General features: G+C 35.1%; 3 protein-coding genes across 54 annotated transcripts in view; 1 reads left to right on the plus strand and 2 right to left on the minus strand.

Moving 5' to 3' along the window:
• Positions 1–5,508, minus strand: part of fndc1 (fibronectin type III domain containing 1) — a 64,801-nt gene extending 59,293 nt beyond the window's left edge. For both annotated transcript variants that reach the window (XM_087298342.1, XM_087298341.1), the window contains exon 1: positions 5,397–5,508. In XM_087298342.1, coding sequence (XP_087154468.1) covers positions 5,397–5,469 — 73 coding nt within the window. In that variant the 5' untranslated portion in view covers positions 5,470–5,508. The remainder of the gene's footprint in view (positions 1–5,396) is intronic.
• A 399-nt stretch (positions 5,509–5,907) lies between these two features.
• The window catches only part of otofa (otoferlin a), a 147,143-nt gene continuing 126,727 nt past the window's right edge, over positions 5,908–26,323 (plus strand). For 47 of the 51 annotated variants that reach the window (XM_087297085.1, XM_087297086.1, XM_087297091.1 and 44 more), the window contains exons 1-2: positions 14,543–14,900; positions 19,733–19,791. In XM_087297085.1, coding sequence (XP_087153211.1) covers positions 14,822–14,900; positions 19,733–19,791 — 138 coding nt within the window. In that variant the 5' untranslated portion in view covers positions 14,543–14,821. Of the gene's footprint in view, positions 6,061–14,542; positions 14,901–19,732; positions 19,792–26,323 lie in introns of those variants that run through there. The other 4 variants (XM_087297137.1, XM_087297134.1, XM_087297138.1 and 1 more) reach the window with 2 other exon arrangements.
• On the minus strand, positions 11,063–14,523 carry cimip2c (ciliary microtubule inner protein 2C). Its single transcript, XM_087298343.1, has 3 exons — positions 14,115–14,523; positions 11,439–11,673; positions 11,063–11,337 (listed from the first exon to the last, which is right to left on the minus strand). Exons 1-3 carry the CDS (start codon positions 14,204–14,206, stop codon positions 11,236–11,238), a joined length of 429 nt encoding a protein of 142 aa, XP_087154469.1. The 5' UTR covers positions 14,207–14,523; the 3' UTR covers positions 11,063–11,235.

Below are 26,323 nucleotides of genomic sequence, written 5' to 3' on the forward strand. Positions count from 1 at the left end.
GAATCTGTGCTGGCTGTTTTGTACAATACATGAGAAGTGACATGCTGTAATCTGGTGGTTGCCTGTGAAATGGCCATTAGAGCCGCACTTCAGATTTAGCAAACCTTTTTAAATGAATCTCCAGCTTGATGTCGAGCAATATGGACAACAGCCTGCAGTTAATCAAAGTGGAAACTCTATCTGAAGTTTAGTAGTGCACTCAGGCTGTTTTTCTAACCCTGCTTAGAGTTAGAGTGAGCAAATCTCTCATCGCTGTGCCTGTTTACTGTACATCAGCATGAGTATGGCATCAATCCTGCTGAGAGAGATCAATCTCTATCATTTATTTAAGAGTACACAGGGACATATGCCTCTCGGTCACTGCTTTATATTGTAATATTGGCAGTGGAACGTCCTTCCACATAATCTGGAACCACATCACACACGCCAGTGCAATTACCCGACTCTCTCTCACACACACACACACACACACACACACACACACACACACACACACACACACACACACACACACACACACACACACACAGGCCACAGAAACATCAAACCCCAGTCTGTGACTTGGCTCATATTAAAATTTATGGTGTAGGGTGGGTTCACATTTTGATTAAATCAAGACTTGTAAAACATAAGAATTAGATCTTTCTCCAAAAATAAACATTTTATACTGGAGGAAACTGACTGAGGCTTATGTTAGGGAGTGGACATCACTTGGATCCGTGGTTCTTACTTTTTTTTTATCTCCAGGACCCCACATATTGAATGACATTGGTACAAAATAAATAGTTATAAAATTGGATTTATGATTCCAGAAGTTTCAAGAACTTTTTTTCAGAAGAGTTGTTAATAGATGATATATAATACTATAATTTTATAATAATTGCATTGAATACAGTTTTTTTTAGATCAAACTCTCTTTTTTTATAGAAGCCCTAGGGCAAAATATGATAATTAAATATGATAATTCTTGTTTGATGGACCTCCATCCTAAAATGGAAAATGCACTGATCTGTTGCATTTCAAACTGAGCATCAGAATGGTGAAGAAAGGTGATTTGAGTGACTTTGACCGGCAGCAGGACAATAGAATATTGGAAAAACATTGAAAAATGTTTCTTCTTTGATATTCGGATGGTAGGGTGAGAATTTGGCATCATCAAAAAGCATGGAAACATCCTACCTTGTATCAACAATTCAGATTGGTGGTAGTGGTGTAATGGTGTGGAGGATATTTTCTTGGCACACATTAGGCCCATTAGTAACAATTGAGCATCATGTCAACACCACAGCCTACCTGAGTATTGTTGCTGACCATGTCCATCTCTTTATGAACACAGTGTACCCATCTTCTGATGGCTACTTCCAGCAGGATAATGCTCAATGTCATAAAGCGCGAACTATCTCAGACTGGTTTCTTGAACATAACAATGAGTTCACTGTACTCAAATGGCCTCCACAGTCATCAGATCATAATCCAATAGAGCACCTTTGGTATGTGGTGGAACAAGAAATTCGCATCATGTATGTGCAGCCGACAACTCTGCAGCAACTGTGTGATGCTATCATGTCTCTGAGGAATATTTTCAGTATTTTGTTGTATGACACGAAGAATAAAGGCAGTTCTGAAGGCAAAAGAGGATCCAACCCGGTGCAAGTAAGGTATACCAAATAAAGTTGCCGGTGAGTGTATATTACAGTACTGTATTTATTCAATGATTAACACATTTATTTATGAATATTTGATTAACACATTTGTATTATTCATTTTAATCTGTATTTATTTGTTTCTTTGTTTAAAACATATTGCATTATTTGTTTAAATCACACATGTTTTCATTTATTTTTAATGTGTTTTTTTAAACATTTTTATTTACTTTTACTGTTTTTCACTACATTATAATAATCATTGTTTGACCAGGGTGTTTCTAGTAAAACTTTGGTTATACAAATGATAATCAATAGGCACCTACAACTTAGTAGAGTACTATAGTAGAGTACTAGAAAAAATCAATTGTTGATTTTTATAAGGCTTTGCCCTGCTAACATTTGGACCAGCCCAACAGAATTATCCCCCCCCCCCCCAAACCCCCACCCCATACATACAACAATCTCATTCATTCATTCATTTTCTTTCAGCTTAGTCCCTTTATTAATCTGGGGTCACCACAGCGGAATGAACCACCAACTTATCCAGCATATGTTTTTACAAAACAGATGCCCTTCAAGCTGTAACCCATCACTGGGAAACACCCATACACTTCCACTCACATAATTACACTACAGAGTATTTAGCTTACTGAATTCACCTGTACAGCATGGACTGTGCGGGAAATCAGAGCACCCAGAGAAAACTCACGCAAACACAGGGAGAACATACAAACTCCACACAGAAATGCCAACTGATCCAGCCAAGGCTCGAAGCAGCAACTTCTTGCTGTGAGGCAAAAGTTTAATACTAATCATTAAATAAAACTTCATGACAGCATTAAACTAAACTGTTTGTGATTTTTAATCCAGTATATCTGAAGCTTCCCAGACCTCTCCAAAGCAATTCTGCCTTTTCATTTCCAAAACCGAATAGGCTGTGAGAGTTTGATGACATTTTTCCATCAGCAAAATTCTCAAAACATTGCTCAACGAAAACCAGAAAACCAAATATTTAGATCAACATGGCTTGAAATTACACGTACATGGTCAACAAATGTAAGATGTTTCGGAACGATTGAACTGCTGTCCTGAAACTTTGTTCTCACTTGCTCCAGGCCATTTCTATTGTTCATCCCTTTATGAATGCCCTGTGGTTGATTGTCAGTTCTGTTGGATTGTTTTCATAATCACTCATGGAAAGGCCTGTAGGGCAAGCACCTGCTGTTATGGCGTCATTCTCTCAATGAAAACTCACTAACATGCACTCCGCTTATAATTTTCATTCAGGTGCCTGGATTACAATCAAACAAATGCAAGAAACTTTTACATTCTACAATATACTTATTTTTCTTACTTTTCTGATACAAAAAAAAAAAAAAAAAAAACACCCAGGTGTTCAATAAGAGGGCACCTGATGAATGACAGGTCAGGCATCATGCCAACTATACACAGGATTGTTTCATACCGCTATGCACTGACTTACTTCTTGACAGATTGAGTTTCAGAACCCTAAAGCCTTGCCCACGTCACTCAGAGACTTTCCACAAATACCTTGGTGAAATTTTGAGCTCGATTAAATTCCAGTAGCTGGTCAGGGCATGATTTTTCTCTTTCTCTTACCTGACAACATAAGCTCATTCTTACCGGAATAACAACAGACGTGATGTTAAAGTGCAGGCTTGTGGAATTCTCATTCTTTCCAATATATCTTTTATCTGTCAAGCAAATGTCAGGAATGGTTTTGAAGGGGCAGTTAAGCACCATTAAGAGATCTAGAAGGGTTCTTTTTTTTCTCTTTAATTATTTGGCTGGAAATCAGCAACGCTTTACTGTCTGTGCCATATCTAAGCAGCTGGTGGCTTTTAGATTTAGTTGTGTTGGATGTAGTTTCGTTGGTAAAGATGGAGAAGAGAGGAAGACTGGATAATATGCAGCTGCTGATGGCAGTCCCAGGCTGCACTGAGTGACCTCATATAAAGAACATTTCCAAAACACTGAGAAAGAGCGAGTGAGAAAGAAAAAGGGCCGTTGTAACGTGGCAGCTCACACAGCTCAGTAGGACTTAGCTACCACTTCCCTCATCCAAGATTCCTCGGCTCCACTGCTTTCTCCTCAGAATTAGGAAGGACGGAGAGAGCAAAAGGAAGTCAAGGAGAGAGAAAACGTGGCTAAAAAAGATTTGAAGAGCTGAAAGCGAAAGAATGTCTAAAACATCTGTGCTTTTATGCTCCCTGATGACCTTTCAAAGAGGTTAACTGTACTTCCTGTCCTGCCGCTAATTTGATAAAACACTTGCTGAGAGATGCGCTTCTACACTCAATATCTATCTATCTATCTATCTATCTATCTATCTATCTATCTATCTATCTATCTATCTATCTATCTATCTATCTATCTATCTATCTATCTATCTATCTATCTATCTATCTATCTATCGGTCTGTCTGTCAATCTGTCTGTCTTTCTGTCTGTCTGTCTGTCTGTCTGTCTGTCTGTCTGTCTGTCTGTCTGTCTGTCTGTCTGTTAAATTTGCATTCGTTAATTTAGCAGATGCTTTTACCCAAAGCAACTTACAAATGAGGATAAAAGAAGCACTTCTAATCACCAGAGAGGAGCAATTTATAAATGCCATGACAAGTGTATGTTAGTTTAGCAGTATTTTCTTTCTGTTTTCCCAGAAGCATGGAGTGTTTATAAGAATATGTCTGGTGCATATGGAGAAGAAAGTGTGTGTCTGGTGTGTCAAGCCCACTCACCTGTCTATTTTCTGTCTGTATTTTACTTTTTAAATGAAGAAATCTTAAATTTGCCAATATTGATTATGTTATTATGGAAATGAATACCACTGCAGTTTAAAATAGTGTGAGAAAATCACCAGTTTAATAGAAATAAACCACAAGTGACATCACCATCAAAGCTGTAGAGTCAGAAACATACTTTATACAAGGATGCATACAACACAATCATGTAAACAAAAACAAAAAAAATCCATTTCAGATGTGAACAAAGAATATTTAGTTAATATTTATATTTTATACAAATTTTGCTTATGCATTTATATGTTTTGCATTTATTTTGACCTTGTCAAATAACTACAAACTATTTAAAGAATAGTTATATAGTCTATAACAGAAGTATACTTTCTGAGGTTTGGGCACCTGCACACAGCTCAGCTGTTCAAACACCCATGCGTCATGCATTAAGCTACTAGTGCTTGAAATGTTTATTAAAAGTTTGGCACATGCTTTTCATCCACACTGACATAAACAGGTCTCAGACCTCCAAAGTCAAACAGCAACTGATTATTTAAGTGGAACTATAGCCTATTATATATATATATATATATATATATATATATATATATATATATATATATATATATATATATATATATATATATATATATATATATATATATACAATATTACAACAAATCCCTGGCAATTATGCCTGACAAAAACATACTTAACGAATTATAAATAGTTCTTAATATTTCTATTTTGTTCTTCACTTAAAAAATGATTCATTGGATTGACTTGATTTTTAAGGTAAGTGGATTCAAACAATTTATATGGGCTGAATTTAAGCAAATCAAGTTACATTACCATATTTATTTTTTTGTTTAAATTTCGCGCATATAAATTTTTTGCAACCACTTAACTTATAAAATTGTAAATCCAATAAATTAAAAAAAAAAAAAAAAAACGGATTAATGTTTTAAATAAAAATAGACAGAAACAGTTTGACCTACCCGACAGCAGTGGGCTCTGGGTGCAGAGTGTGACCAGGAGCCCGAGAAGAGCTCGAGCCCGCGCAGGAGTCATTGCAGACAGTGCTCGAGTTTTAGGGTGATCCGCTACTCTGAAGGCAGTTGGGCTTTGAGATGCGCGGATGCTTCGCTGCTCGCGCTCACCGTCAGCCTGTGCGCTCATTCCCAGACGATGTCTCCCTCTTCCGGGGAGGAATGGGACTTTTAAACTACCTATATATTTACAGAAAAATGCGACGGAAGTTCTCTAGTAATACAGAGTTCATGATGTAGCTGCTCGTCATTCTTTCTTTTTTTTTTTGTTTAAAGCGTGTTTACAAAAACTGCTAATTATGTTCTTGTTGATAGCCTACTTATAACGAGCTTGCTTTTGCTACATATAGCATTTTAGAGCTCCTTTAATTATTATCGATTTTATATGCTATTGGTTTATTATAAAATATGTATGCTTGACATAGGTGTGCGCAATGGAAGCATTAACCTTTGCGCATGCGCGCATATTGGCTCAAGTGTGTTTTGAATCGCAGCTGCTCAAATACTATTTACCGTTTCAGTCACGCTGTTTTTTCCTCATTCACCAATAAGTGATGTGGTACTGGAAATAGTTCCATCACAAAGAAAAACTCCAGTGATCTGGTCATCAAAGGTAATGTTAGAGCCCGGATATTTGTTTACATAGATTGTGTTTTTCAACATCTAACTCAGTGGATTTTGGCTTTTGTGTCTCAGAAATTAGCCTGTATACATAATTGTTTAACTCAAGAGAATTTTTTTAGAAATATTTACTTGTCCTTGAATTGTGTAACTTAATGTCAAAGTGTTATTTTTACCATCTATCCTACTTCTGGCTTAAGATAAACTTTAAGAAAACATTTGTTTATGAATTTAAATCTAAGTTATTCAAATCTACTGTTCATTACACAGATACACACACACCCACACGCACAGAGAAAAAGACTGGCATGGGGGATGTCACATGTTCTACCGGTTTGTTTGGTTATTTTTTTAAGTTATTATGCCCAAATTTCTTTTTATCATACCTTTTTACTTAATATGTTTTTTTATTATTAGCATTATTAGAAACAGAAAACAGGATAAAATTAATTGACATTCTATTGTACTGCACATAGCTCTTTACAATCGCAGAAAAAAACAGTATTATCTTTACAACAGCGTTTCACTGGGCAGTACCCATTTGTACCTTATTTACGACCAAAAGGTTCAGATTGGCAATAATGGTAATATACTAATGCCACTCTTATAGGATTTCCTTTTTATGGTACAAGCTGTTGTACCACCAAAGCTTACTTTTTAAAAAGTTTTTAAAATTGTATTTTGTGTTCAGGGGAGCACAATTCAGATACCAAATGCCAACGTACACTGCCTGCCACTGACTTCTTCATAAAGAAGCGAAAAGTTTTTTCTCTAATGTACTTTATGAACATTGGATGTAGTGTGGTTGTAAGCTTCGGCATAACTCACATGTGAAACCATTTATAAATTATGCATTCATATATAGAACCATCGATTATATGACATAATATATATTACAGTATATATTAAAGTGTCTTTTTGAATTGTAAGTGATTCTACATTTATACACACTGCTCCAAGAAAACCTCAACATCGTGAATAAATGTTCAATGAGGGGTAGTTGATGAATTTACATTGAAAAAAACATATCCTCAGGATGTTCTATAACTTGTACTCAAAACGTTTGTTGTACATTATAGGCATATGATTTAACTAAGAAAAATATTACAATTATATCTGCTCTGTCCTTTAACATTTGATACTGACACGCAAAGCAGATTTTAAACATTAAAATATACAGCATAAATTAATACACCTTTTGAAAAGTAATATTTTTATTCAGTTTTTTGAATTGAGTACACACACACACACACACACACACACATAGAGATATTTTGGTGCATTGCAAACAGTTTTATTCATTAAAATAAGAGTGCTCATTTATACTGAGCACTGAACATTCTTACCTTAACAGTACTGTAAAACTGTATATTTGTACACAGATAATCTCTGACCTTGGTTATGTGAGAATAGTGATTATAACCCCACTTAACTCTTCTCTAATTGGTCTACCAGTGATTCACTGTAGTCATCAAGTTTTTAATAGTGCTATATTTGCACTGTGCTGTAAGTGCATTTGAGTCTAAATACAGTCTTTAATGCTGCATCTGAATGACCCTGTTAAATCAGCATTCATACTGTAGGTCATACCAACAGTGAATTTTACATTTTACCCTTGCATTAAATCATGGTGAAATAAAACAAACATATTTAATCTAAAAGGCAAAATAAGAGCATTCCAGCTTTCCTCTTTTTAATAATTTGTTTAATTACATGTAATTGGTGGACGTGCTTGTGTTGTGACTTCATTACTCTGCTACTGTTAATCTCAAGTAATCCCTTATTATTTGACACAGTGAAAAAGAAGAGAAAATATATGTCAAAATACATTGACAGCTCTAGCTTCACTTGAACATGCATATTTTATGACTCCAGAAAGCGCCTATGGGCTGAATGTGAACATAAGTGGAGATAAAGCCCCTAGAGACAGCAGAGCTCCAAGCACAGTTAACCCCCGAGTAATGCATCAGCAAATAAGACTCCATCACAAATAATCACTGGACAGCCATTGTCTCTGCTGTCTCAGGGGACTGCGAGAGAAGCAATTAGATGTGTGTGAGACGGGGGATTAGGATGTAGAGAGAAGGAATGGGGAGCCCAAGAACCATTTTTAGAAATAAGACTAATTAAGTCATTTAAAAATAAGCCTAAAGTCAGCATAAAATCAAAGTGGTTCTATTTGTTTCTTAAATGCATGATGCTTATAAATAATTAATATATTTTATATTATAAAGCTCAAGTAATTTTGATTACATATATTTTTAAGCATCAATACAGTAACGTGTACCACAGATTTTACATTATCTGTATGTATAACCAGGCATGGGCAAAAAATCATTGAAATGTATTTTAAAATAAAATACCGAATACCTCAGTTTTATATGTATCAAAATAAAATACGAAATACAGCAGCCACAAATGTATCAAAATGAAATAATGTGTTTTAAAAATGCTGCAAAATACTTGTGCAAGGAAGCATGAGATTTCTTCACAAGCCTTCTATCGACAGGCATATTTAATCAATCTTCTTGCCATTAAACTAACTTAGTGAAGTAAACAAATATTGACAGCAACAGTGTTTCTCTGAACAAGTTTAAGTTAGCTTCTCTGCACCTCCTTCACCGTTATAAATACAGAAACCTTGCATGCAATGACGCAGACACACCAATTAAATTTGTGTCAGTGCTTTAAATGTGCCAAAAAGTATAACCTGATGTTATAAAATCAAAATGCATCTGACGCTATTGCTGCCTTTAATATAATGTAATTACCCCAGGGGTCGCAATCCAATAGAACTAGTAACTATAAGCTACTATAGTAACTATATAGTATATAGTAACTATAAACTACTATTTTTATTTTCAGTATAGTTATGGATAAAATAAGTTAATTCTTATGGTTTAATAAAAATAAATAGATTTTTGGAAATCACCAGGCGACCCCCCTTCATTGCCCCGCGACCCCTTTGTCACTTTGAGAACCACTGTTGTAGAGGATCTCTGGGTGAATGTGAAAAAAAATCACTGTAAAAACCATCTAATGCAGATAACGAGTTGGTACATAGCACTATGTCTCTTCATTGTGTTTTCATCCATTGTGTGGCTAGTAAAATTGCCACCATCTCTTAACACATATATTTTAAAAGGGCAATCTATGAAGAGTTTTTATTTATTTATTTTTAGCTTAGTTCCTTATCTACACTCTCAGAAATCAAGGTATGCAAGTTGTCACTGGCGTGATACCTTTTCAAAAGGTACAAATTTGTACAGGTCCATATTAGTACCTGAAGGGTACATATTAGTACCTAAAAAGTACAAAAGTGTTCCTCTTAAAATTTATAGGAACTAATATATACTTTTGAGGTACCAATATGGACCCCTAAAGTTCAAATGTGTACCTTTTGAAAAGGTACCACCCCAATAACAGCTCGCTTATTATTTCTGAGAGTGTATGAGAGCTCGCCACAGCAAGTAAACTATTCCAGCATATGTTCATACAGAGCGGATGCCCTTCCAGCTGCAACCCAGTACTGGGAAACACCCAGACTCATATACAATGGCCAATTTAGTTTAGTCAATTCACTAATAGTGCATGTCTTTGGACTGTGGGGGAAACCGGAGCACCCGAAGGAAACCCACACCAACACGGTGAGAACATGCAAACCCCACACAGAAAAGTCAACTGGCTCAGCTGGGACTTGTACCAGCGAACATCTTGCTGTGAGGTGACAGTGCTAACCATTGAGCCACCTTAGTGCACTCATTTCATTTTTTCAATCACATAATTTTTTTTTAATAAATCAAAATTTTTTGCAACTTAAATCTTTCAAACTTAATGTAAAAACAGGATTTCTGAAAACTCCAGTTTCAGTTATTTCCATAAATTATATATATTTTTGCAATTGTTCTCTTTAATGCAAAACATAAAACATGATTTCTCTAAAAAATGTAGTCATATGTTTTTGCAAACAAACTCTTTATATACATCCTGCTGCTGCCGTGTAACGAGAGTCTGGAGTTTTTGACCAGACTGTATAGACTGGAGTATTACTAAATATTTGTGTCTCATATACTGTATTGTGCCACTTCAACATCTTCCCTCTTTAAAGAGCAGTTGCAGATTAGCTAATGGCATCTGAAACGGCAGATGAAGTATTGTAGGAATTGCCACAGTAGTACTTATTTGTTTGTTGTTTGTCTTTTTTTCTCTTGGCATCTACATCAGCAATCCATAAAAAACTACTATTATTTGTGCAGTTTACTCATTCTGCCAAAACGATTTCAGTTCCTCTTTACTAGGAAAAGTCTCAGTTTGCCCCCTTGGTGAACACCAGTACAGCATCTTTAGATGTTTTATATTTCTAAAGTTCCACTGCATTTGCACCTGCAGTCCTGAAGCTGAGATTGAGGATGTTCTGAAGCTCCTCATTTTGCTATATTTTATTCCATCTCACGTCTGAAGCAAAGATGCTGATGCTGAATTGTACACTATACTGCCATTACATATTAGCATTGACCACCTGTTTAATCAATTTCCTGTTCTGATTTCAAGCCTTAGCAAATGACTGAGAAAGCATCAATCTGAGGCCACGTTTTTATGAAGTCATCATGTTGACTTCTTACAAAGTATTTTACAGCATTTTAAAAATACAAAATACAAGACACTAAAGTATCCTGATAAAAAATATTAACCCATTTTCATCAGCCCTATAGAATACAAGAATACAAGTTACAAAATAAAATTATGTAATGATGATCATAATTATGGGTTTAAGTAAAATATTAATATTGGTTTTAACCTTTAAATAGATAGATCGATTTATTTATTCATTTATTTATTTACAGAAAATGACAGCTGTTCAGAATAGCGAATCAGGGTTATTTCACCAAAACTGATTTCTTAATTCTTCTGAATTAAAAAAAATAAACATTTAAAATTGTATTATAATAAAAATAAATCATAAACACAGAAAAAATCATTTATGGGCATCTTGATTATTTTTCCCTATACATTTATTGCTCCACTTTTTTGTTAGATGAGCTGTCTCTATTGTAAATACATCATAAATACACAGCATGCTCTTTTACAACATGATTAATTGCACACATACTAAAGATTCATGTCACTTAAACTACAGTAGCTGCGATGGCCCAGTAAAGTTCACTTCTTACGTTGTCCCTGCAGGCTTCTTCTCAGTCACTGCAAAATAATTGACAGGCTGCACAGTGCCCGTCTTATCTTTGTAATTTTCCCTGTGCTTCTGGGACAGCTGGGGAAAAGAGAAATCCAACATGTCCATGACTAATCAGTGTGATAAAAGATGTTCGTTTAGAACATGATCTACACTCACTTCTTCTATCTCATTCTTACCATGCTGAAGTCCTTGATCTCCTTCTGTTTTCTGAAGTCAGTGTTATAGCGCACCCAGTAGGGTAGGATGAGGACACTGTCTTGCGTTTGGGAGCTCAGAAACACACCAGCCTTGTTGTAAGGGCTTTTGCTTGAGGCCATCATGGCAGAGCGGGTGTTTTGGAAATACTTTAGGCTTGAATTGCCAAAGGTTTCCCCATACATCAATTTTGTGGTAGGAATGTGTCCACAGTACCTATAAATGGTTCAACAATCGCACAATCAACAACTGATGTAGCTGAAAATGTTGTTTAATGATTAGCCTGCAGGGAAATTAACCACAGTTAAAATTTAAAACGACAAACAAATTAATTAAGCAATTCCAGCGTTATGGATGTACATAAATATTAACGTTATATTGAAACATCTGTTTATATTTTCCAAAACAACTGACCACATAGTTAGAAAAAAAATATTCATCTGTAAACATTTTTTTCATTTAAAATGAGGGAAATAAACATGTGTTATGGATGTGACGAAAAAAGTCTGTGAGTTTACAGTATACAACATACTTTGTAGAAATTCTGTGAATTAAACCGCACAACCCAAAAGAATCAATGCTAATCAAAACGATAATTGTTGGCTCACTATAGAACAAACATGACTGATTTTATTTTATTTGACATTTTTGCATTTATGAGGAAAAAGCTCTGTTATGGATGTGACACTTTTACATAATGGATGTGACAGATGTGAAATTGGTTCTTGTGTGATTTTGATAAATTAACTATAATAGTTTTAAGACATTAACAGAGACATTTTGAGTATTTTTGAAGTACTGTAAAAATACTCTCTTACACAAAAAACACAGAAATGGTTTTGATATTTTGGCGAAATTTAGAATTGCTTATACTATATATATATATATATATATATATATATATATATATATATATATATATATATATATATATATATATATATATATATATATATATATATATATAACACGCACACACAGGGTGTGCCATTTATATGAATGCACCTTAATAAAATGGGAATGGTTGGTGATATTAACGTCCTGTTTGTGGCACGTTAGTATATGTGAGGGACAAAATAGATAATAAAGTTAGTGGGGCCATTCTTCATCAATGAAAACCTCAAGGTCACTGGATATTTGAAATTGCTTCATGATGATGTGTTTCCCTCTTTATGCACTGAAGCTGACACGTTCCCTGAGTTTTTTCAGCAAGATGTTGCACCACCAGATTATGAGTGTCAGGTCTGAGCATTTATAGATGTACAGTTTCCTGAAAAGTGGATTGGTCATCATGGGCAACTTGAATAGCCCCCAAGGTCTCCCGATCTGAGCCCCTTAGAATTTTATCTTTGGGGTCATCTGAAGGCAATTGTCTATGGTGTGAAGATACAAGATGTGCAGAGCACCTGAAACTACAGATACTGGAAGCATTTGCTGGCATTTCTCCTGCGGTGTTGCTATCAGTGTGTAAAGAGTGGGAGAAGAGGGTTGCATTGACAAACCAACACAATCGCAGCACATTGAACACATTTTATAAGTGGTCAGAAACTTGTAAATAACTCATGAAAGAATAAAGTTACGTTAAAACCAAATGCACCATTGTTTTTCTTGTGAAATTTCCAATGAGTTTGACGTGTCACATGACCCTCTTCCTATTGAAAAAAACAAAACTTAGATCCAAGGTGGGCGACGTGGTCACCACCCATCTTGAAAAGATGCCCCCTCACATATACTAATGTGCCACAAACAGGACGTTAATTTTACCAACCGTTCCCATTTTATTAAGGTGTATCCATATAAATGGTCCACCGTGTGTGTGTGTGTGTGTTTGTGTGTGTGTGTGTGTGTGTATGTATGTATGTACGTGTTGTATGGGTTATAATGCAAATGGATTCTCAAGCATCCAGCAAATAAAAGGGTATACAGACTTATTGGGATACAAAATGTATCTTGTTTGATTTATTGTTTTGTGACCTTAAAAATTGTCATATTACTTTTTATTTAAAGACAGCAACTAAAATGCAATGTTGTGCAAGATATACAAAAAAACCTGTTATATTTAGAACAAGAATAATTAAATATTCATTTTGATTTTAAATATTTATACTTTGCAACTACCCTCCAAAACACTGTCACAGGTGTCAAACTCAGATCCAGGGGGTCACAGCTCTGCACAGTTTAGTTCCAACCCTAATTAAACCCACCTGATCAAACAAATTGAGGCCTTTGAGCTTGTTTGAAATCTATAGATAAGTGTGTTGAAGCACGGTTGGAACTAAACTGTGCAGGGCAGCGGTCCTCCAGGAACTGAATTTGACACCCCTGCTACTAGGTCAAGAAAATGTTTCAATTTAAAAAGTAAATAATAAAACTTATTTTTTAAATAAATAATTTATTAGATATTGTTTTATTTAATTTGATAGAAACACCAAAATGGTAAGGATACAAACATTGGCTTAAGCTACATGATTTATTTTTATTGCTGAAAGCAATCTATTCTATATTGTTTGAAACTAAAAAATGCATCACTAAGTTCCCTAACATTAATTGTGAAAACATACCTCTGAAAATCAGTTCAAAGGGTCAAACACACATTTATTTTACAAAAATAATTTCAGACATTGTCCTGAACAAAACAAGAAATAAACTATTTTTACCCCGGCATCAGAGACGTTGGAATGTAGGCTGCGTTGTTATGCGTTATGAGAGTCCCATTTCCCCTGAAAGTCATGGCTGAATAGATAAGCATACACGAATATCCCGATCATGAGCTGCTGAACTTCAGCACTGCGTCTAAAATAAACCTGACCAACACCACACATACGACAACAAACGGTTGCCAGGCAACAAATCTTTCAGGATATACTAGCATGACATACATTTAATTAATAGCTAGACAGACAGTTTTAATAATTGATAGAGAATGTATGCTATATACACTTGTCAGCTCGAATAATAATCAATCTGCCAAGAGTGGGCTTCAGCAAGTATCCGCCCCTAAGTAATATAGTTTAACTGTGTGCGCGCGCTCCCTGCCGGCGGATTCCATCATGACATCGCGCTCGTGCGGAGCGGCGGCGCATCACAGTAGTGTCAAACACTCTCGGATCGGATCTGACGACTGTACTACATGTGCGGGAGAAAATGAAAGCTCTTTAATTTTTAATTACTCCTTTTTATGATATTGCGCACAGAGGATGCAGCTTGTACAGTGAAGATGACTCTTCCCGTTTATATATGCAGCAAATAAAAGCAGTTCGGATTTTATAACAAGTTAAGCAGCGGTGGTCATGAGAGGTCTGCGCTCTTTGTGATGAATCATATATTTTTTTAGTGTTTTGACTCTTTTTCATTGTGAGTTGAGATGGCTTTAGTGGTGCATCTGAAGACTGTCACGGAGCTCCGTGGGAAGGGGGACCGAATCGCTAAAGTCACTTTCAGAGGTAAAGAGCGATACTTTTTTTCATTTACAGTGAACGGGTGTGTGCTCGACTCTATTGTACGCATCTCGGCATATTCACGAATAGGTTTCATTTTGTTTTAGCATATTTTACGCATACGCGGTGGTGGTAACTTGAGATTCTGATGAAAAGTTGTAGAAATCTGTTCATGTAACTATTCTGCTACGTATTTATTCAGGAAAAATCGCTTTAGATGAAAAATAGATCAAAAATACCCATGTTAATAAATGACAACAATATTCACAGACATAACTTGAGCTGCTTTCTCGTTTGGTTTCATTAGATTTTCTTTTCCAGTGCATTTAATGTTCACTGTTGTAGCTAATATTCAATTAATCGTTGATTTAAGCTGTACAGCATGTAGGCCTATGTATATTCATCCCAATAGGCTGTACTGGGATCCCCTTGCAGTATAAAATGCATTAAGTTTTAAGCATTGAAGAGTAAAGCAGATTTGTTTGAAGTCTTATTGTTAAGTCTTGTCTTATGCACCTTTCTGAACAACATGTTAGCTAAATGTAATGCACGTTAGGCTTTACATTACTTTGTTTTAGTTATATTTGTTTTTCAGCACCTTGGACAGTTGCGCAGTGTTCATCTCACAGTCATTTTCTTTCTCATAAAATGCTCTCTCTCTAAAAGAATATTACAGAGGTAAATGGTGCAGAAATGTTCTAGGACAAACAACATTACTTCTAATAAAAAAATATGAAGCATGTGTTAAAAGACTAAATATCTTCTAGTATTGCATTTTTTTCAAACAGTATTTAGAGAATGGTATTATGTAATACTCTGAAAGATGCAAATTTAGCATGATATTCTGTGTATGCTTTCATAAACTCCCCAGTCCAGTAATTTGATTGAGACACTTCAAGGGATTTAAGTAATTTGCTTTGTCATGTTTTTCCTCCTTTTCTATGAGGGCAATGACTATTAGCTCTCTTTCCACCCTTTCCTTCCCTCCTACTTTGGGCTTAATCTCCAGCACCTCAGTGTTTGGCGATCTCGGCTGTCTGGAGCGGAAGGGCTCCACTGAGCTGTGTCCTGTTTCTCTGTGGGTTGCATAACTTAGATTGAGTATCTCTAACTAGATCTTAGTACAATAATAATAATAAAAAATCACTGTTATTTTCCACTAAATGTTTTATCAGAAAAAATTATGGAATAAAAATTTTAAATACCGCCTAATAAATAATGCAAATAATTAACGTCCTTGTAAAGGCTACAAATTATTGAAAATGCTGTTTGAGATTTTCTTGCTGCTCGAAAGGTTGCTCATCAATTTTTATCAAACCTTCCCAAGTTTATGCATATTACATAACCAGCTTTCATCTCTCATTTTATGGTTACCAGTGAAAAATGTTTTATGCTGTAAGCCTGGTGATACTTAGCGTTTGCTCTTAGTTTGTTCTTAAGTGTCCAAAACTATAGTTTGCAAAATGTGTTTAATCAGTACTTGGCTTTATGTTTTGACTTTGAAGTGAGAAAAAAAAAATCCTCTCCAGCTGTTTTGTTATCTATCACACTGCATGTAAATGTTACCTTTGGGAGAAGCTTTTGTGAGCAACAGCACTGAGCAATGAGTTTGCAATGAGCTAAAAACAGTGCTGACTGTATTTTGCGATCTTGATGCATAATGCAACTTGGCTATTTTTACTCTTCTAAAACTGTTTGACATGACATTTAGCGGGGCCAGGCAGTGGCACAGTAGGTAGTGCTGTCGCCTCACAGCAAGAAGTTCGCTGGTTCGAACCTCGACTCAGTTGGCGTTTCTGTGTGAAGTTTGCATGTTCTCCCTGCCATCGCTTGGGTTTCCTCCGGGCGTTCCTGTTTCCCCAATAGTCCAAAGACATGTGGTACAGGTGAATTGGGAAGGCTAAATTGTTCGTAGTGTATGAGTGTGTGTTTGTGGATGTTTCCCAGAGATGGGTTGCGGCTGGAAGGGCATCCGCTGCATAAAAACTTGCTGGATAAGTTGGTGGTTCATTCTGCTGTGGCGACCCAGGATTAATAAAGGGACTAAGCTGACAAGAAAATAAATGAATTAATGAATGACATTTAGCTGAATTGTTCAACACAGAATGAAGTCAACACTAGACAATGGATTCCATTAAATTACATAAAAAAGAAGTATTTTCTCAGCTGTATGTGATGCATTTGCATATATTATAAAAAATGGAAAGCACTTATACTGAATATAGTAAGAAAAAGCACTTATTTTAATCAAAAAGGCTACAGCTAATGATCATCTAGATATTTACTTTTCATAAGAAATGAGTTTATGTTTGCATGCATATGTGTGCGAGTTGGTATGTAAACATATTTATATTGACCCCTCTTGTTAGCTTGTTTACAAGCACACATTGACGAAAGTCAACTTGCACTTTTCAATATTATGCAGGTTTCCTTAAGATACAAAGGACAAAAAAATAGGCATTTTCATGTTTTCCCTGATATTTCTGAATAACTGCAGTATTTACAATATACAGTTCACATCTTCACCTATTTTTAATGTATATTGCAGTTTTATGGTAATAGTAGCGTATATATATTTATATATATATATATATATATATATATATATATATATATATATATATATATATATATATATATATATATATATATATATATATATATTAGGGATGTAACGGTATTGTAAATACCGTCATACCGCAATATAAATTTTTTTCGATATTACCGAAGTCGCATGACTCGGTAAAACTATAGTGCTTCTGAGAAAATTTGCTCAGGCGAATGAAGCGAATGGGAGGTAGCGAAAACTACAATTCCCATCAGCCCATGCTTGACCATCATCCCTTGCGGTCTGTTGTCGCTACAGATCCAGTAATGCGGAAATGGAGTGTGCTGCTAGAAGCGGGGATGAAAAAGAGCTGGAAAACTCTAAAGCGGGTGTTGTCGCCGCGCGCGTACTGAATATCGGTGTTGTCGCGCGAGTTCTTATCAGCTGTGTTGTCGCGCGAGTTCTTATCAGCTGTGTTGTCGCGCGAGTTCTTATCAGCTGTGTTGTCGCGCGCGTACTGACTAGCGGTGTTGTCAGCACACTGTTCAGATTGATGCAGACATGAGACCTCTATCTTACTCATGGTTTGTCCTCTCAAGTGGGGGAAAGACAATGCACAACGTTACCCACTGCTGTCAACCTGGGCCAAGTCATATCTCTCTTGTCCCAGAAACCTCAGTCCCAAATGAGAGGGGTTTTTTTTCTGTTGCAATGGACATTGTAAATGCCCAGAGATACCAGCTTTTACCAGATTATATTTATATGATAATTTTCCTTTAAACCCATCTCTATCTAAGTGAGTGAGTGATTAAATGTTGAATGTGATGAGTTTTCAACAATACTAAATTGAAACTTTATTTTTTTTACATGGTTTAATATTTTTTTGTTATTAAAATTGAAGTTCCTGTTTCAAAGCTTACAGATAGATGGCTAATTTGTATGTCATTGACACTTTTGGCAGTTTTTTGGAGTATTTTCATAAGTTTTGTTTTTTCCTGTAAATGATTCAATAAATACCGTACCGTGACATTCATACCGAGGTATTACCGTACCGTGAAATTCTGATACCGTTACATCCCTAATATATATATATATATATATATATATATATATATATATATATATATATATATATATATATATATAGAAGGTCTCATAACAGTTACATAAGATACAAAATGATATTCTTTGTGTGTTTATATAATACTAAAAGTAATATAAAGCTAGTATGAACATTTGAACTGAGCCTCCACAATAAAGATCAACAAAACATCCTTTATTTTTTGAATTTCCTGTGAAAATGCACTGAAGATGCACATTATTTGTAATTTAAGACTTTGTTATTAAATAAACAGATTCTAGCATATATTAGATGGACGAAATGGCAAAAATCTCATTTCATAATACAGTATGTCATCTCATATCCTGATACCATTTTTGTAAACTCAGTTCAATGTACTTGTACATATTGTATGTGATCATATTTTTTAATGCATTTAGAACTTCAGGGCAAAAATTTCATTTTAAAATGTACAAATATTAAATAAATAACAATAAAAATTGAAAACACCTTCCAAAAACTAATGATAATCAGTCCAACATAAAAATATAATCACTTAATAAAATGTTGTACTTTCAAGATTGCAACTTTCTTACAATGCTATTATTATTCATCCTTTATTATCAATTCATATTATTATGTTATTACTTATGTTTCTGTCTGTAACCCTGTAATGTCATGTAATATTGCACTCATATACGTTTTGAAAATATACTACTATAAACAATGAATTTTATGACACCACTACAGTATATATTAATGATAGAGCATAATATGAAAAGATGACTTGCATATACAATATATTGTCATATTGCACAGCATTAATGGCAGGTATGCTATACTATATGTCTAGTGAAGTTTTATTCAAGCATCAAATGAAACAGCATACTCTAAAAGGTCTTGAAAGGCATAGACTAAAAGCTCTTGAGACTTAAGTTATTGATATTAATTTATTTAAATTACTATGTGTATGTTTTTAAAGGAGTTCCACACAGTCAGGTAGTGGTCAAAACAGATATGATCAATGTACATGTGCACCAAACTAAAATATATATACACTTTTGAATTGAATTGAATTGAATTTAATTTAATTTAATTGAATTAAACCCCCAAAACTGTCTCTTTCCTCTCTATATATACAGATGAGAAAGAAAGTAATTCCAGTGATAGTTGCTGCTGTGAGATTCTGCTCAACCATATTGACCTTCTAACCTTTTTTTCTCCCTGCAGGTCTCTCCTTCTTCTCTCGGGTGTTGGAAAACTGCGAGGATGAAGCTCGATTTGAGCAGGTCAGTATTTTTTTTCTCTTCACAATCTCTCCAGTTTCCCCTACTAACTCAAGCATGTTCAAGTGTGACAGCAACATCGTAGACCTACGGGCACTCAAACGTATTATACTGTATATTCACTTCAAATTTGGTTTCTCTCCCCAAGAGAGGAAGTGATGAAGGAATCACACAAAGAATCAAACCACTCGACCGTGGCCAGACGCATCACATTTAGCCCCGCTGATTCCTATTAATGCTATTTGCACAGACCCTCGGGCAAGCAATACAGCAGTATATGTAATAAGCTTGTGGATAGCTTAAATTACCATTAGCATAATACAGTTCTTTGAATGATTGCTCTCTTTACTTGAAAAGATACCTACTGGTTCAGCTGTCAGCATTGTATTTATGTAAATAGCCTTCTTATTCTTAAAGGGACAGTTCACTAAAAAAAACAAATATTTGCTGTTAATATATGGGCCATCCAAGATGAAGGTGTTAGTGAAGAAGATTCTTAGCTGAAAATGTGGTCCGTGGTGATTCATAAAAAACCTCAAATGAATACCTTGGGAGTCATGCAGATAATTTAATTTGACATTGGGACACACATTTTCAGGTACAAGGTACAATTCTTGTTATTATTAAATCATTAACTGTAATTTAGCTCAGTAAACTCCTAATTTTCTGCTGATTAATACAGTAATACAGTTAATTACAGTAGTTATTAAGGTAGTAGTTGGGTTTCTGCATTGGATAGGATTAGAGATTAGAACAAGATCATGCTGAATATTTACTTTATAAGCAAGGTTGGGGAAAGATACTTTTGAAAGTAATGCAATACAATATTGAGTTACTCCCCCAAAAAGTAACTAGTCATGTTACTTAGTTACTTTATATAGTACAGTAAGTGTTGCGTTACGTTACTTTAGCGTTTTTATTTCCTGGCTTAGGCTTGATTTCTTTCTGAACTTTTTTTTTTTTTTTTTTTTTAAATAGAGGAGCTCTGCAATTAACAACACACTGTAAAATCTACATCTACATTTACCTTTAGGAAACGTTTAAAAAATTGATATTTTTGGATAATATTATCTGAGAATGTCCTGACCCCTATATATGCTATACATGCCATATATACATATTATTGAAAGTTTAAATGCTCCTTTTGTACTATTTGTCTTAAGTAAAATCACTGTCTATTGAGACAATGCCCTTTTCTTTGATACGGTCAAAATAATAAACACATTCTCTCATCGACTGTGTGAGTCATTGTGACTAATCTTAATTCAGCAATTAATTTTTTAAAAGCTGATTAATTTAAATAAAAAAGTAACTTGCCTTACATTTTCAAAAAAGTAACTCCAATATTATTACCCATTTTTTTTAAAGTAATGGGTTACTTTACATATTACTTAAAAAGTAATTGCATTACCCCCAATCCTGTTTATAATTACTAATAAACAGACAATATCTTAAAAAAGGCAGGCATTAAACCACTGATAATAGTCAGAATTGGTCCCTAAATGAAAGTGTTAATGATATTAAAATGAACATGAGTGATTCTATGGCTACATTGTGTGATTATGATTACAAATTTTGGAAAATTTTTATTTTGCAACCAGAGAGTGATTTCAAACTGGAAATAGCATGATCTCTACCTCCATAGGGAAAGATTAAGGCAGATGCTGTTTAAAACATTTCAGATAATTTATATGGCTGTATACACAGCCATACGTGTCTAAAGGTGAATATTTAATCAAGCTCTAAACATATTTTGAGAAAGATCATTCCAGAGTTTTAGACTTTGCCCTCTTAAGTACTGAGAGTTTTAAATTTTCTCACCTTACAGAACGTGATAGACTTGCTTGAAACTAACAAGGCTGTGCTGAAAAATTGGAACTAATCAATCGGGGTCCTCGACTAGATTTTATCTCCGATTTTTTGGGAGGTGAAAATCTGGTATAATTGAGGTTAAAACTCCTGTAGTCTTAGCCTGAAATAAAATGCAAAAGAGTTCAACTTTTAGAGCTCTGCACTGTTTTAAGTAGCACTTTTTTGTCATTTAAATGACAGAACTATAAAAATCATAGTGCATAGCATATAAAATTGAAGTGATGTGAATATTTTCTTGACCTGAACTTAGGGAAATGCAAGACAACCATATAAAAGAGAATTGCAATCATCCAGGCTTCATGTCATAAAGCAGAAACTGATGTTTACAAGGCAGTTTCTGTAAATTTTTGTAATAATTTTGTGAAGTCTTCAAAAGAAAAGTTGCTGTCTAATACAGTATAACACCCAAGTATTTGACTGTACAGGATGACATAACTGTATATCAATCTATTACCAAATTGTTTTGTTTCTGTGATTTGCACGAGTTTGTATCTCTGTCTTGTTTGAATTACAAATAAGACACCTATAAATCTACCTATAGAATCTCTTCATGTGTGCACATTCTAAGCAGAAATTCAATTACATTTTGCTCTCTGTCTTGATTGAGACTCCCACATTATTGTTAGCCTCTTCTCACCTTTGTAAGGTTGTTTTTTTCAGTGCTGAAAACAAAAAGCATTACAAAATTTCTGTCTGGCTCCAATTGTAAACTTTTAGGTTAAAAGGAAGGATGTATTTTCACTGTATACACAGTCAGGGAAGGAGAATGAGCGACTCGTAGTGAATAAGAGAATAAACAAAAAAAATTACTTAAAAATTAGCATTGTCTAAATGTAGGACCATACAGTTGACACAGTTTTGATGCTAAGCAGTGGCAATTTTTAATCTTTCTGTCTTTGTTTGCCTTGTGACCTTTCCGGGTGACCTCCAGCCTCTTCATTTGCTCTCAATCCTTCACTTATAGTTTTATGGCGATAGTTTAATCATTACTAGGTGGTTAGAGAAGGTCAGTGCACACTTCAAATTCACTGAGCCCACTCGCCACTTGTGATTACATCACAGACAGTTCACATTTAATCATTGTGCTGTACTACTGTATTTCTCTGTCTCTCCTTACATATCTAATATCAATATATCTGCATTTGGTGTTGAGTAAATGACTAAATAATGGCTGAATTTATTTTTGTTTTTTTTAAATTTTACATTTGTTTGTTTTTGGCACCGGCATTAGATTTTTTTCATTAGGTTTGCCAGGCAGGAAAGATCAGGTGTCATATTCACTAGAAGCAATGTGATATTTAGTGTACATATCACTGACGTTCATCGAAAGCAGAGCATAAACTGAAAGTAAACAGACTTTTATTTAAAAGGAATGTTTGTTTAAATTTTCTATTGATCGTGACAGCTTTTATTTATCATTTGAAGTTCAGTGATGATCAAAGAGTGCTATAGCTGTGCATATATTTTAAAAAATCAAGAGGAAAATCACATTGAATTGCATTGTAAAAAGCTTAAATGAGCTCTGCGTGTCAGATTGGGGTTTTCTGCATCTACACTACATGGAGCTGTAAATTTGTGCTGCAAACATTGTTTTTAGTTTAGACTTTGCAAGTTTATATTTATGATGTCCGTGTTGTACATTCATTCCCATGCCACAGATTGTTCTCATGCTGCATCCAAAGTCCCATATTGTTTGACTGATCATATGACATTTTTATTTTGTTTTTTTTGCATGCTCTGAAACGAGGCATATTTTTATCCAGTTTTACACAATAATAAAAATTGTCATGCTTTTCAATTGTCAAAGCTTGTTTGGTATGCTGTCCCGGGAGAAAGCCCTGAGCTTATGAGATCCTCGAGCCCTGGGCTCCCTCTTGTTTGCAGAGCGGAGTTTGAGCTCAGATAAATCTTGATGAACTCCCCCAACTTATTTCTGGCTAATGACAGATAGGATGGTTAACGGAAAACCCACATGAGCATGGGGAGAACGAGCAAACTCCGAACCGAAATGTCAACTGGTTTAAGAAGGATTTTAACCAGAGACTAGGGCTGTGCAATTAATCGGAAATCTGGCTTCGATTTCGATTTTTGGCTTCTAACGATTTTGAAAAACCATTAATCGAGATAAACGATTATTCCAGTATATACCGCCCCTTTTCCAGTTGTACTCATTTATTGCTCTGCAAAGCTCAGTTCCACGTAAAAATGACTAAAAGCATGTACTGTAATGTAACTTTTGCAGCACGGGTTGCGCATCCGTCATATTTTTAAAATCGCCAAAGAGCCCATGCCGTGTGAGTGTAATCTAACGCCATCTTAATGTGAGCGCTTTAATGGTAAAATGCACATTTGTGTCAGAGCGCGGTGTTTAGTGATTATCCATATTAACCCTCATTTGTGTAATAAACAAACAAGTTGAGAATCAAAAGCCACGTGAAAGAGAAACCATATCAGAGTCGCACTATTCTTAAAGAGACAGCGCGCAATATCCCTGCTGCTGTCTGTTTTTATTATTAATCAAACAACAAAAGGAGAAAATCACTCACTGCTCTTGACTGAAGGACTTTTCTAGCTGAAGTTTTTCTTACAGTGAAGATGCTTAAAACACAGTTTAAACATTACAGATTTAATAACTTATTTCGTTTATCTTTGCTATGATGACAGTGCATTATATTTTACTAGATATTTTTCAAGACACTACTATTTAGCTTAAAGTTACATTCAAAAGCTTAATTAGTGTAATTAGGCAAGACATTGTATAACAGTAGTTTCTTCTGCAGACAATCAAAAATATATATTGCTTAAGGGGGGTAACAATATTGAGCTATTAAAATAGGTTTCAAAATGTTTAAACCTGCTTTTAATAAGCCTTAATTAGTGGTTGGTAGAGTGAGGGGGGATTCTTCAAGATGAAGATACTGAGATAAGAAAATCTGGTTATTTATAGCGAGTTAGGAATCATCTCTTTGGTGAATCAATCAGGAGCAGATGTGGGACCAGCTGTGAACATAAACATGTAATACTCTCGACATTAGCTAATAAATAAACTTAATTTGAAGAGAGATAAGTTTATATAATCCAGTTTTTATTGACAAATAAGCAATGCTCATAAAAGTATTGTGGAAAAAAGTTGAGTTGTTGCTTGGTCCAGTGGGCATTTGCACTTGCGTGGAACTTCAAGGACAAAAATACACTGGTTTCTTTAATAATTTGTTCAAATGTCATTCTCATCCTGTAAATCTTTACTTCAGCTGTTTTGGATTTCATTTTAGTTGTTTGGTTGAAGTGTAAACATCAAATGCACATCTAATTAATGTGATTTTAAAAGTATTTCATTGAAACAGGCATTAGTCCATATCACCGTTTAAATCTGTTTATTATTATATATCCTTTTGATTTATTAATAAACTATTTATCATATTCTGCTTTATTGAGTAGATTACACAATTCTGTCCAATCTATTTAACATCTCATAGCCCAACCTTACCTTTCTTATCCAGGGTGCGCAGCTGAATACACCTTTCAGGTCTCTCTCCAGCTGTATTCATTGTACTCTCTCAAACAGACTATTCATTTGAATCAGAATAAACCCTGCTATTGTTTATGCATGAGCAGTTATTATTTTATCTTCAACAAGCTCACAGACGCTGGCTAAGACAAAGCACATACATAATTTAACCGGATGTGTCCTTCTGTTTACATACCTGATGTAGTGACTCATTTTTTCCCCACACAAATCTGTGCTTCCTCATTTTATGTAATATAAAACAAACAACATTTAAACTCTACTTAGCGCTGTGCATTGTTATGGTTTATTTTTGCAGTGCTCTTGCTCACTGTTTTAGGTGCGCAACCTGATGTTGACTGTGATGGACAGACGAGGTTCAAAGTAGACGCTTGCTGCAAAATTGCCCACTTTTACATCAGCTCTGCAGGAGTGCCTGTCTCTAAACCATTGATTTTATCTGCAGGAGTCCAGCTAGAAACTTGTTGTTAACGGCTGCTGATGTGAATGTTTTGCGCTCGCGTTGGTTAAAGCACTTTTTGTAGCGGATGAAAGCCTCAGTGGACTGACTGTCTTGTTCTGATGTGTACAGATTTCCTTTCTGTTGCTTGTATTTCACCATTATAATGGCAAATCTAAAAGAAAAGGAGACTGATTGATGGAGAAAGAGTTTGCTGAATGCTTTGTGGCAGGCAATTTCGTGGCAATTAAATGATGTCTCAAACAGTTATTTTCAACCAGGGATACGTAAACCCCGATGCAGTTTTTTAAAGCAGTTTGTGTTGTTTTTATTTACTGTAGTGCAACTTAAATCATCTTTACATGTAAGTCAAAGCTTTGCACTATGTGAAGTTTAATTATAAACTAATTTCGCGAGGATCACAGCTTATGATTGACAAGGCTGGCCCCGAGTCAAGCTAATGTACGAAACACCAATCAGACGATTCCTAACTCACTATAAATAACCAGGCATCTTACTATTAGTCATCTTCGTCTTGAAGAATCCCCCCTTCTACCCCCTCTCATCGTCTTTTTCCTCTATAGGGCAGCACGGCGTCCCAGTGGCCCAGTTCTTGAGATCTACCTGAGCTCAAACGCCCCTCTCGCCCTGCAAACGGGAGGGAGCCCCGGGCTCGAGGATCTCATGAGCTCAGGGCT

The sequence above is a fragment of the Danio rerio genome, chromosome 20 (genome assembly GCF_052040795.2).
Source record: "Danio rerio strain M-AB ecotype USA chromosome 20, GRCz13ab, whole genome shotgun sequence".
NCBI classification, from domain to species: Eukaryota; Metazoa; Chordata; class Actinopteri; order Cypriniformes; family Danionidae; genus Danio; species Danio rerio.

Bases quoted from the DNA above. Each gene is read 5' to 3' on its own strand.
- cimip2c (XM_087298343.1), bottom strand. From the start codon at position 14,206: ATGCTTATCTATTCAGCCATGACTTTCAGGGGAAATGGGACTCTCATA. The intron at 11,674-14,114 runs GTAAAAATAGTT...AACCATTTATAG, and splicing joins CCAACGTCTCTGATGCCGGG to GTACTGTGGACACATTCCTA. The intron at 11,338-11,438 runs GTAAGAATGAGA...TCTTTTCCCCAG, and splicing joins AGATCAAGGACTTCAGCATG to CTGTCCCAGAAGCACAGGGA.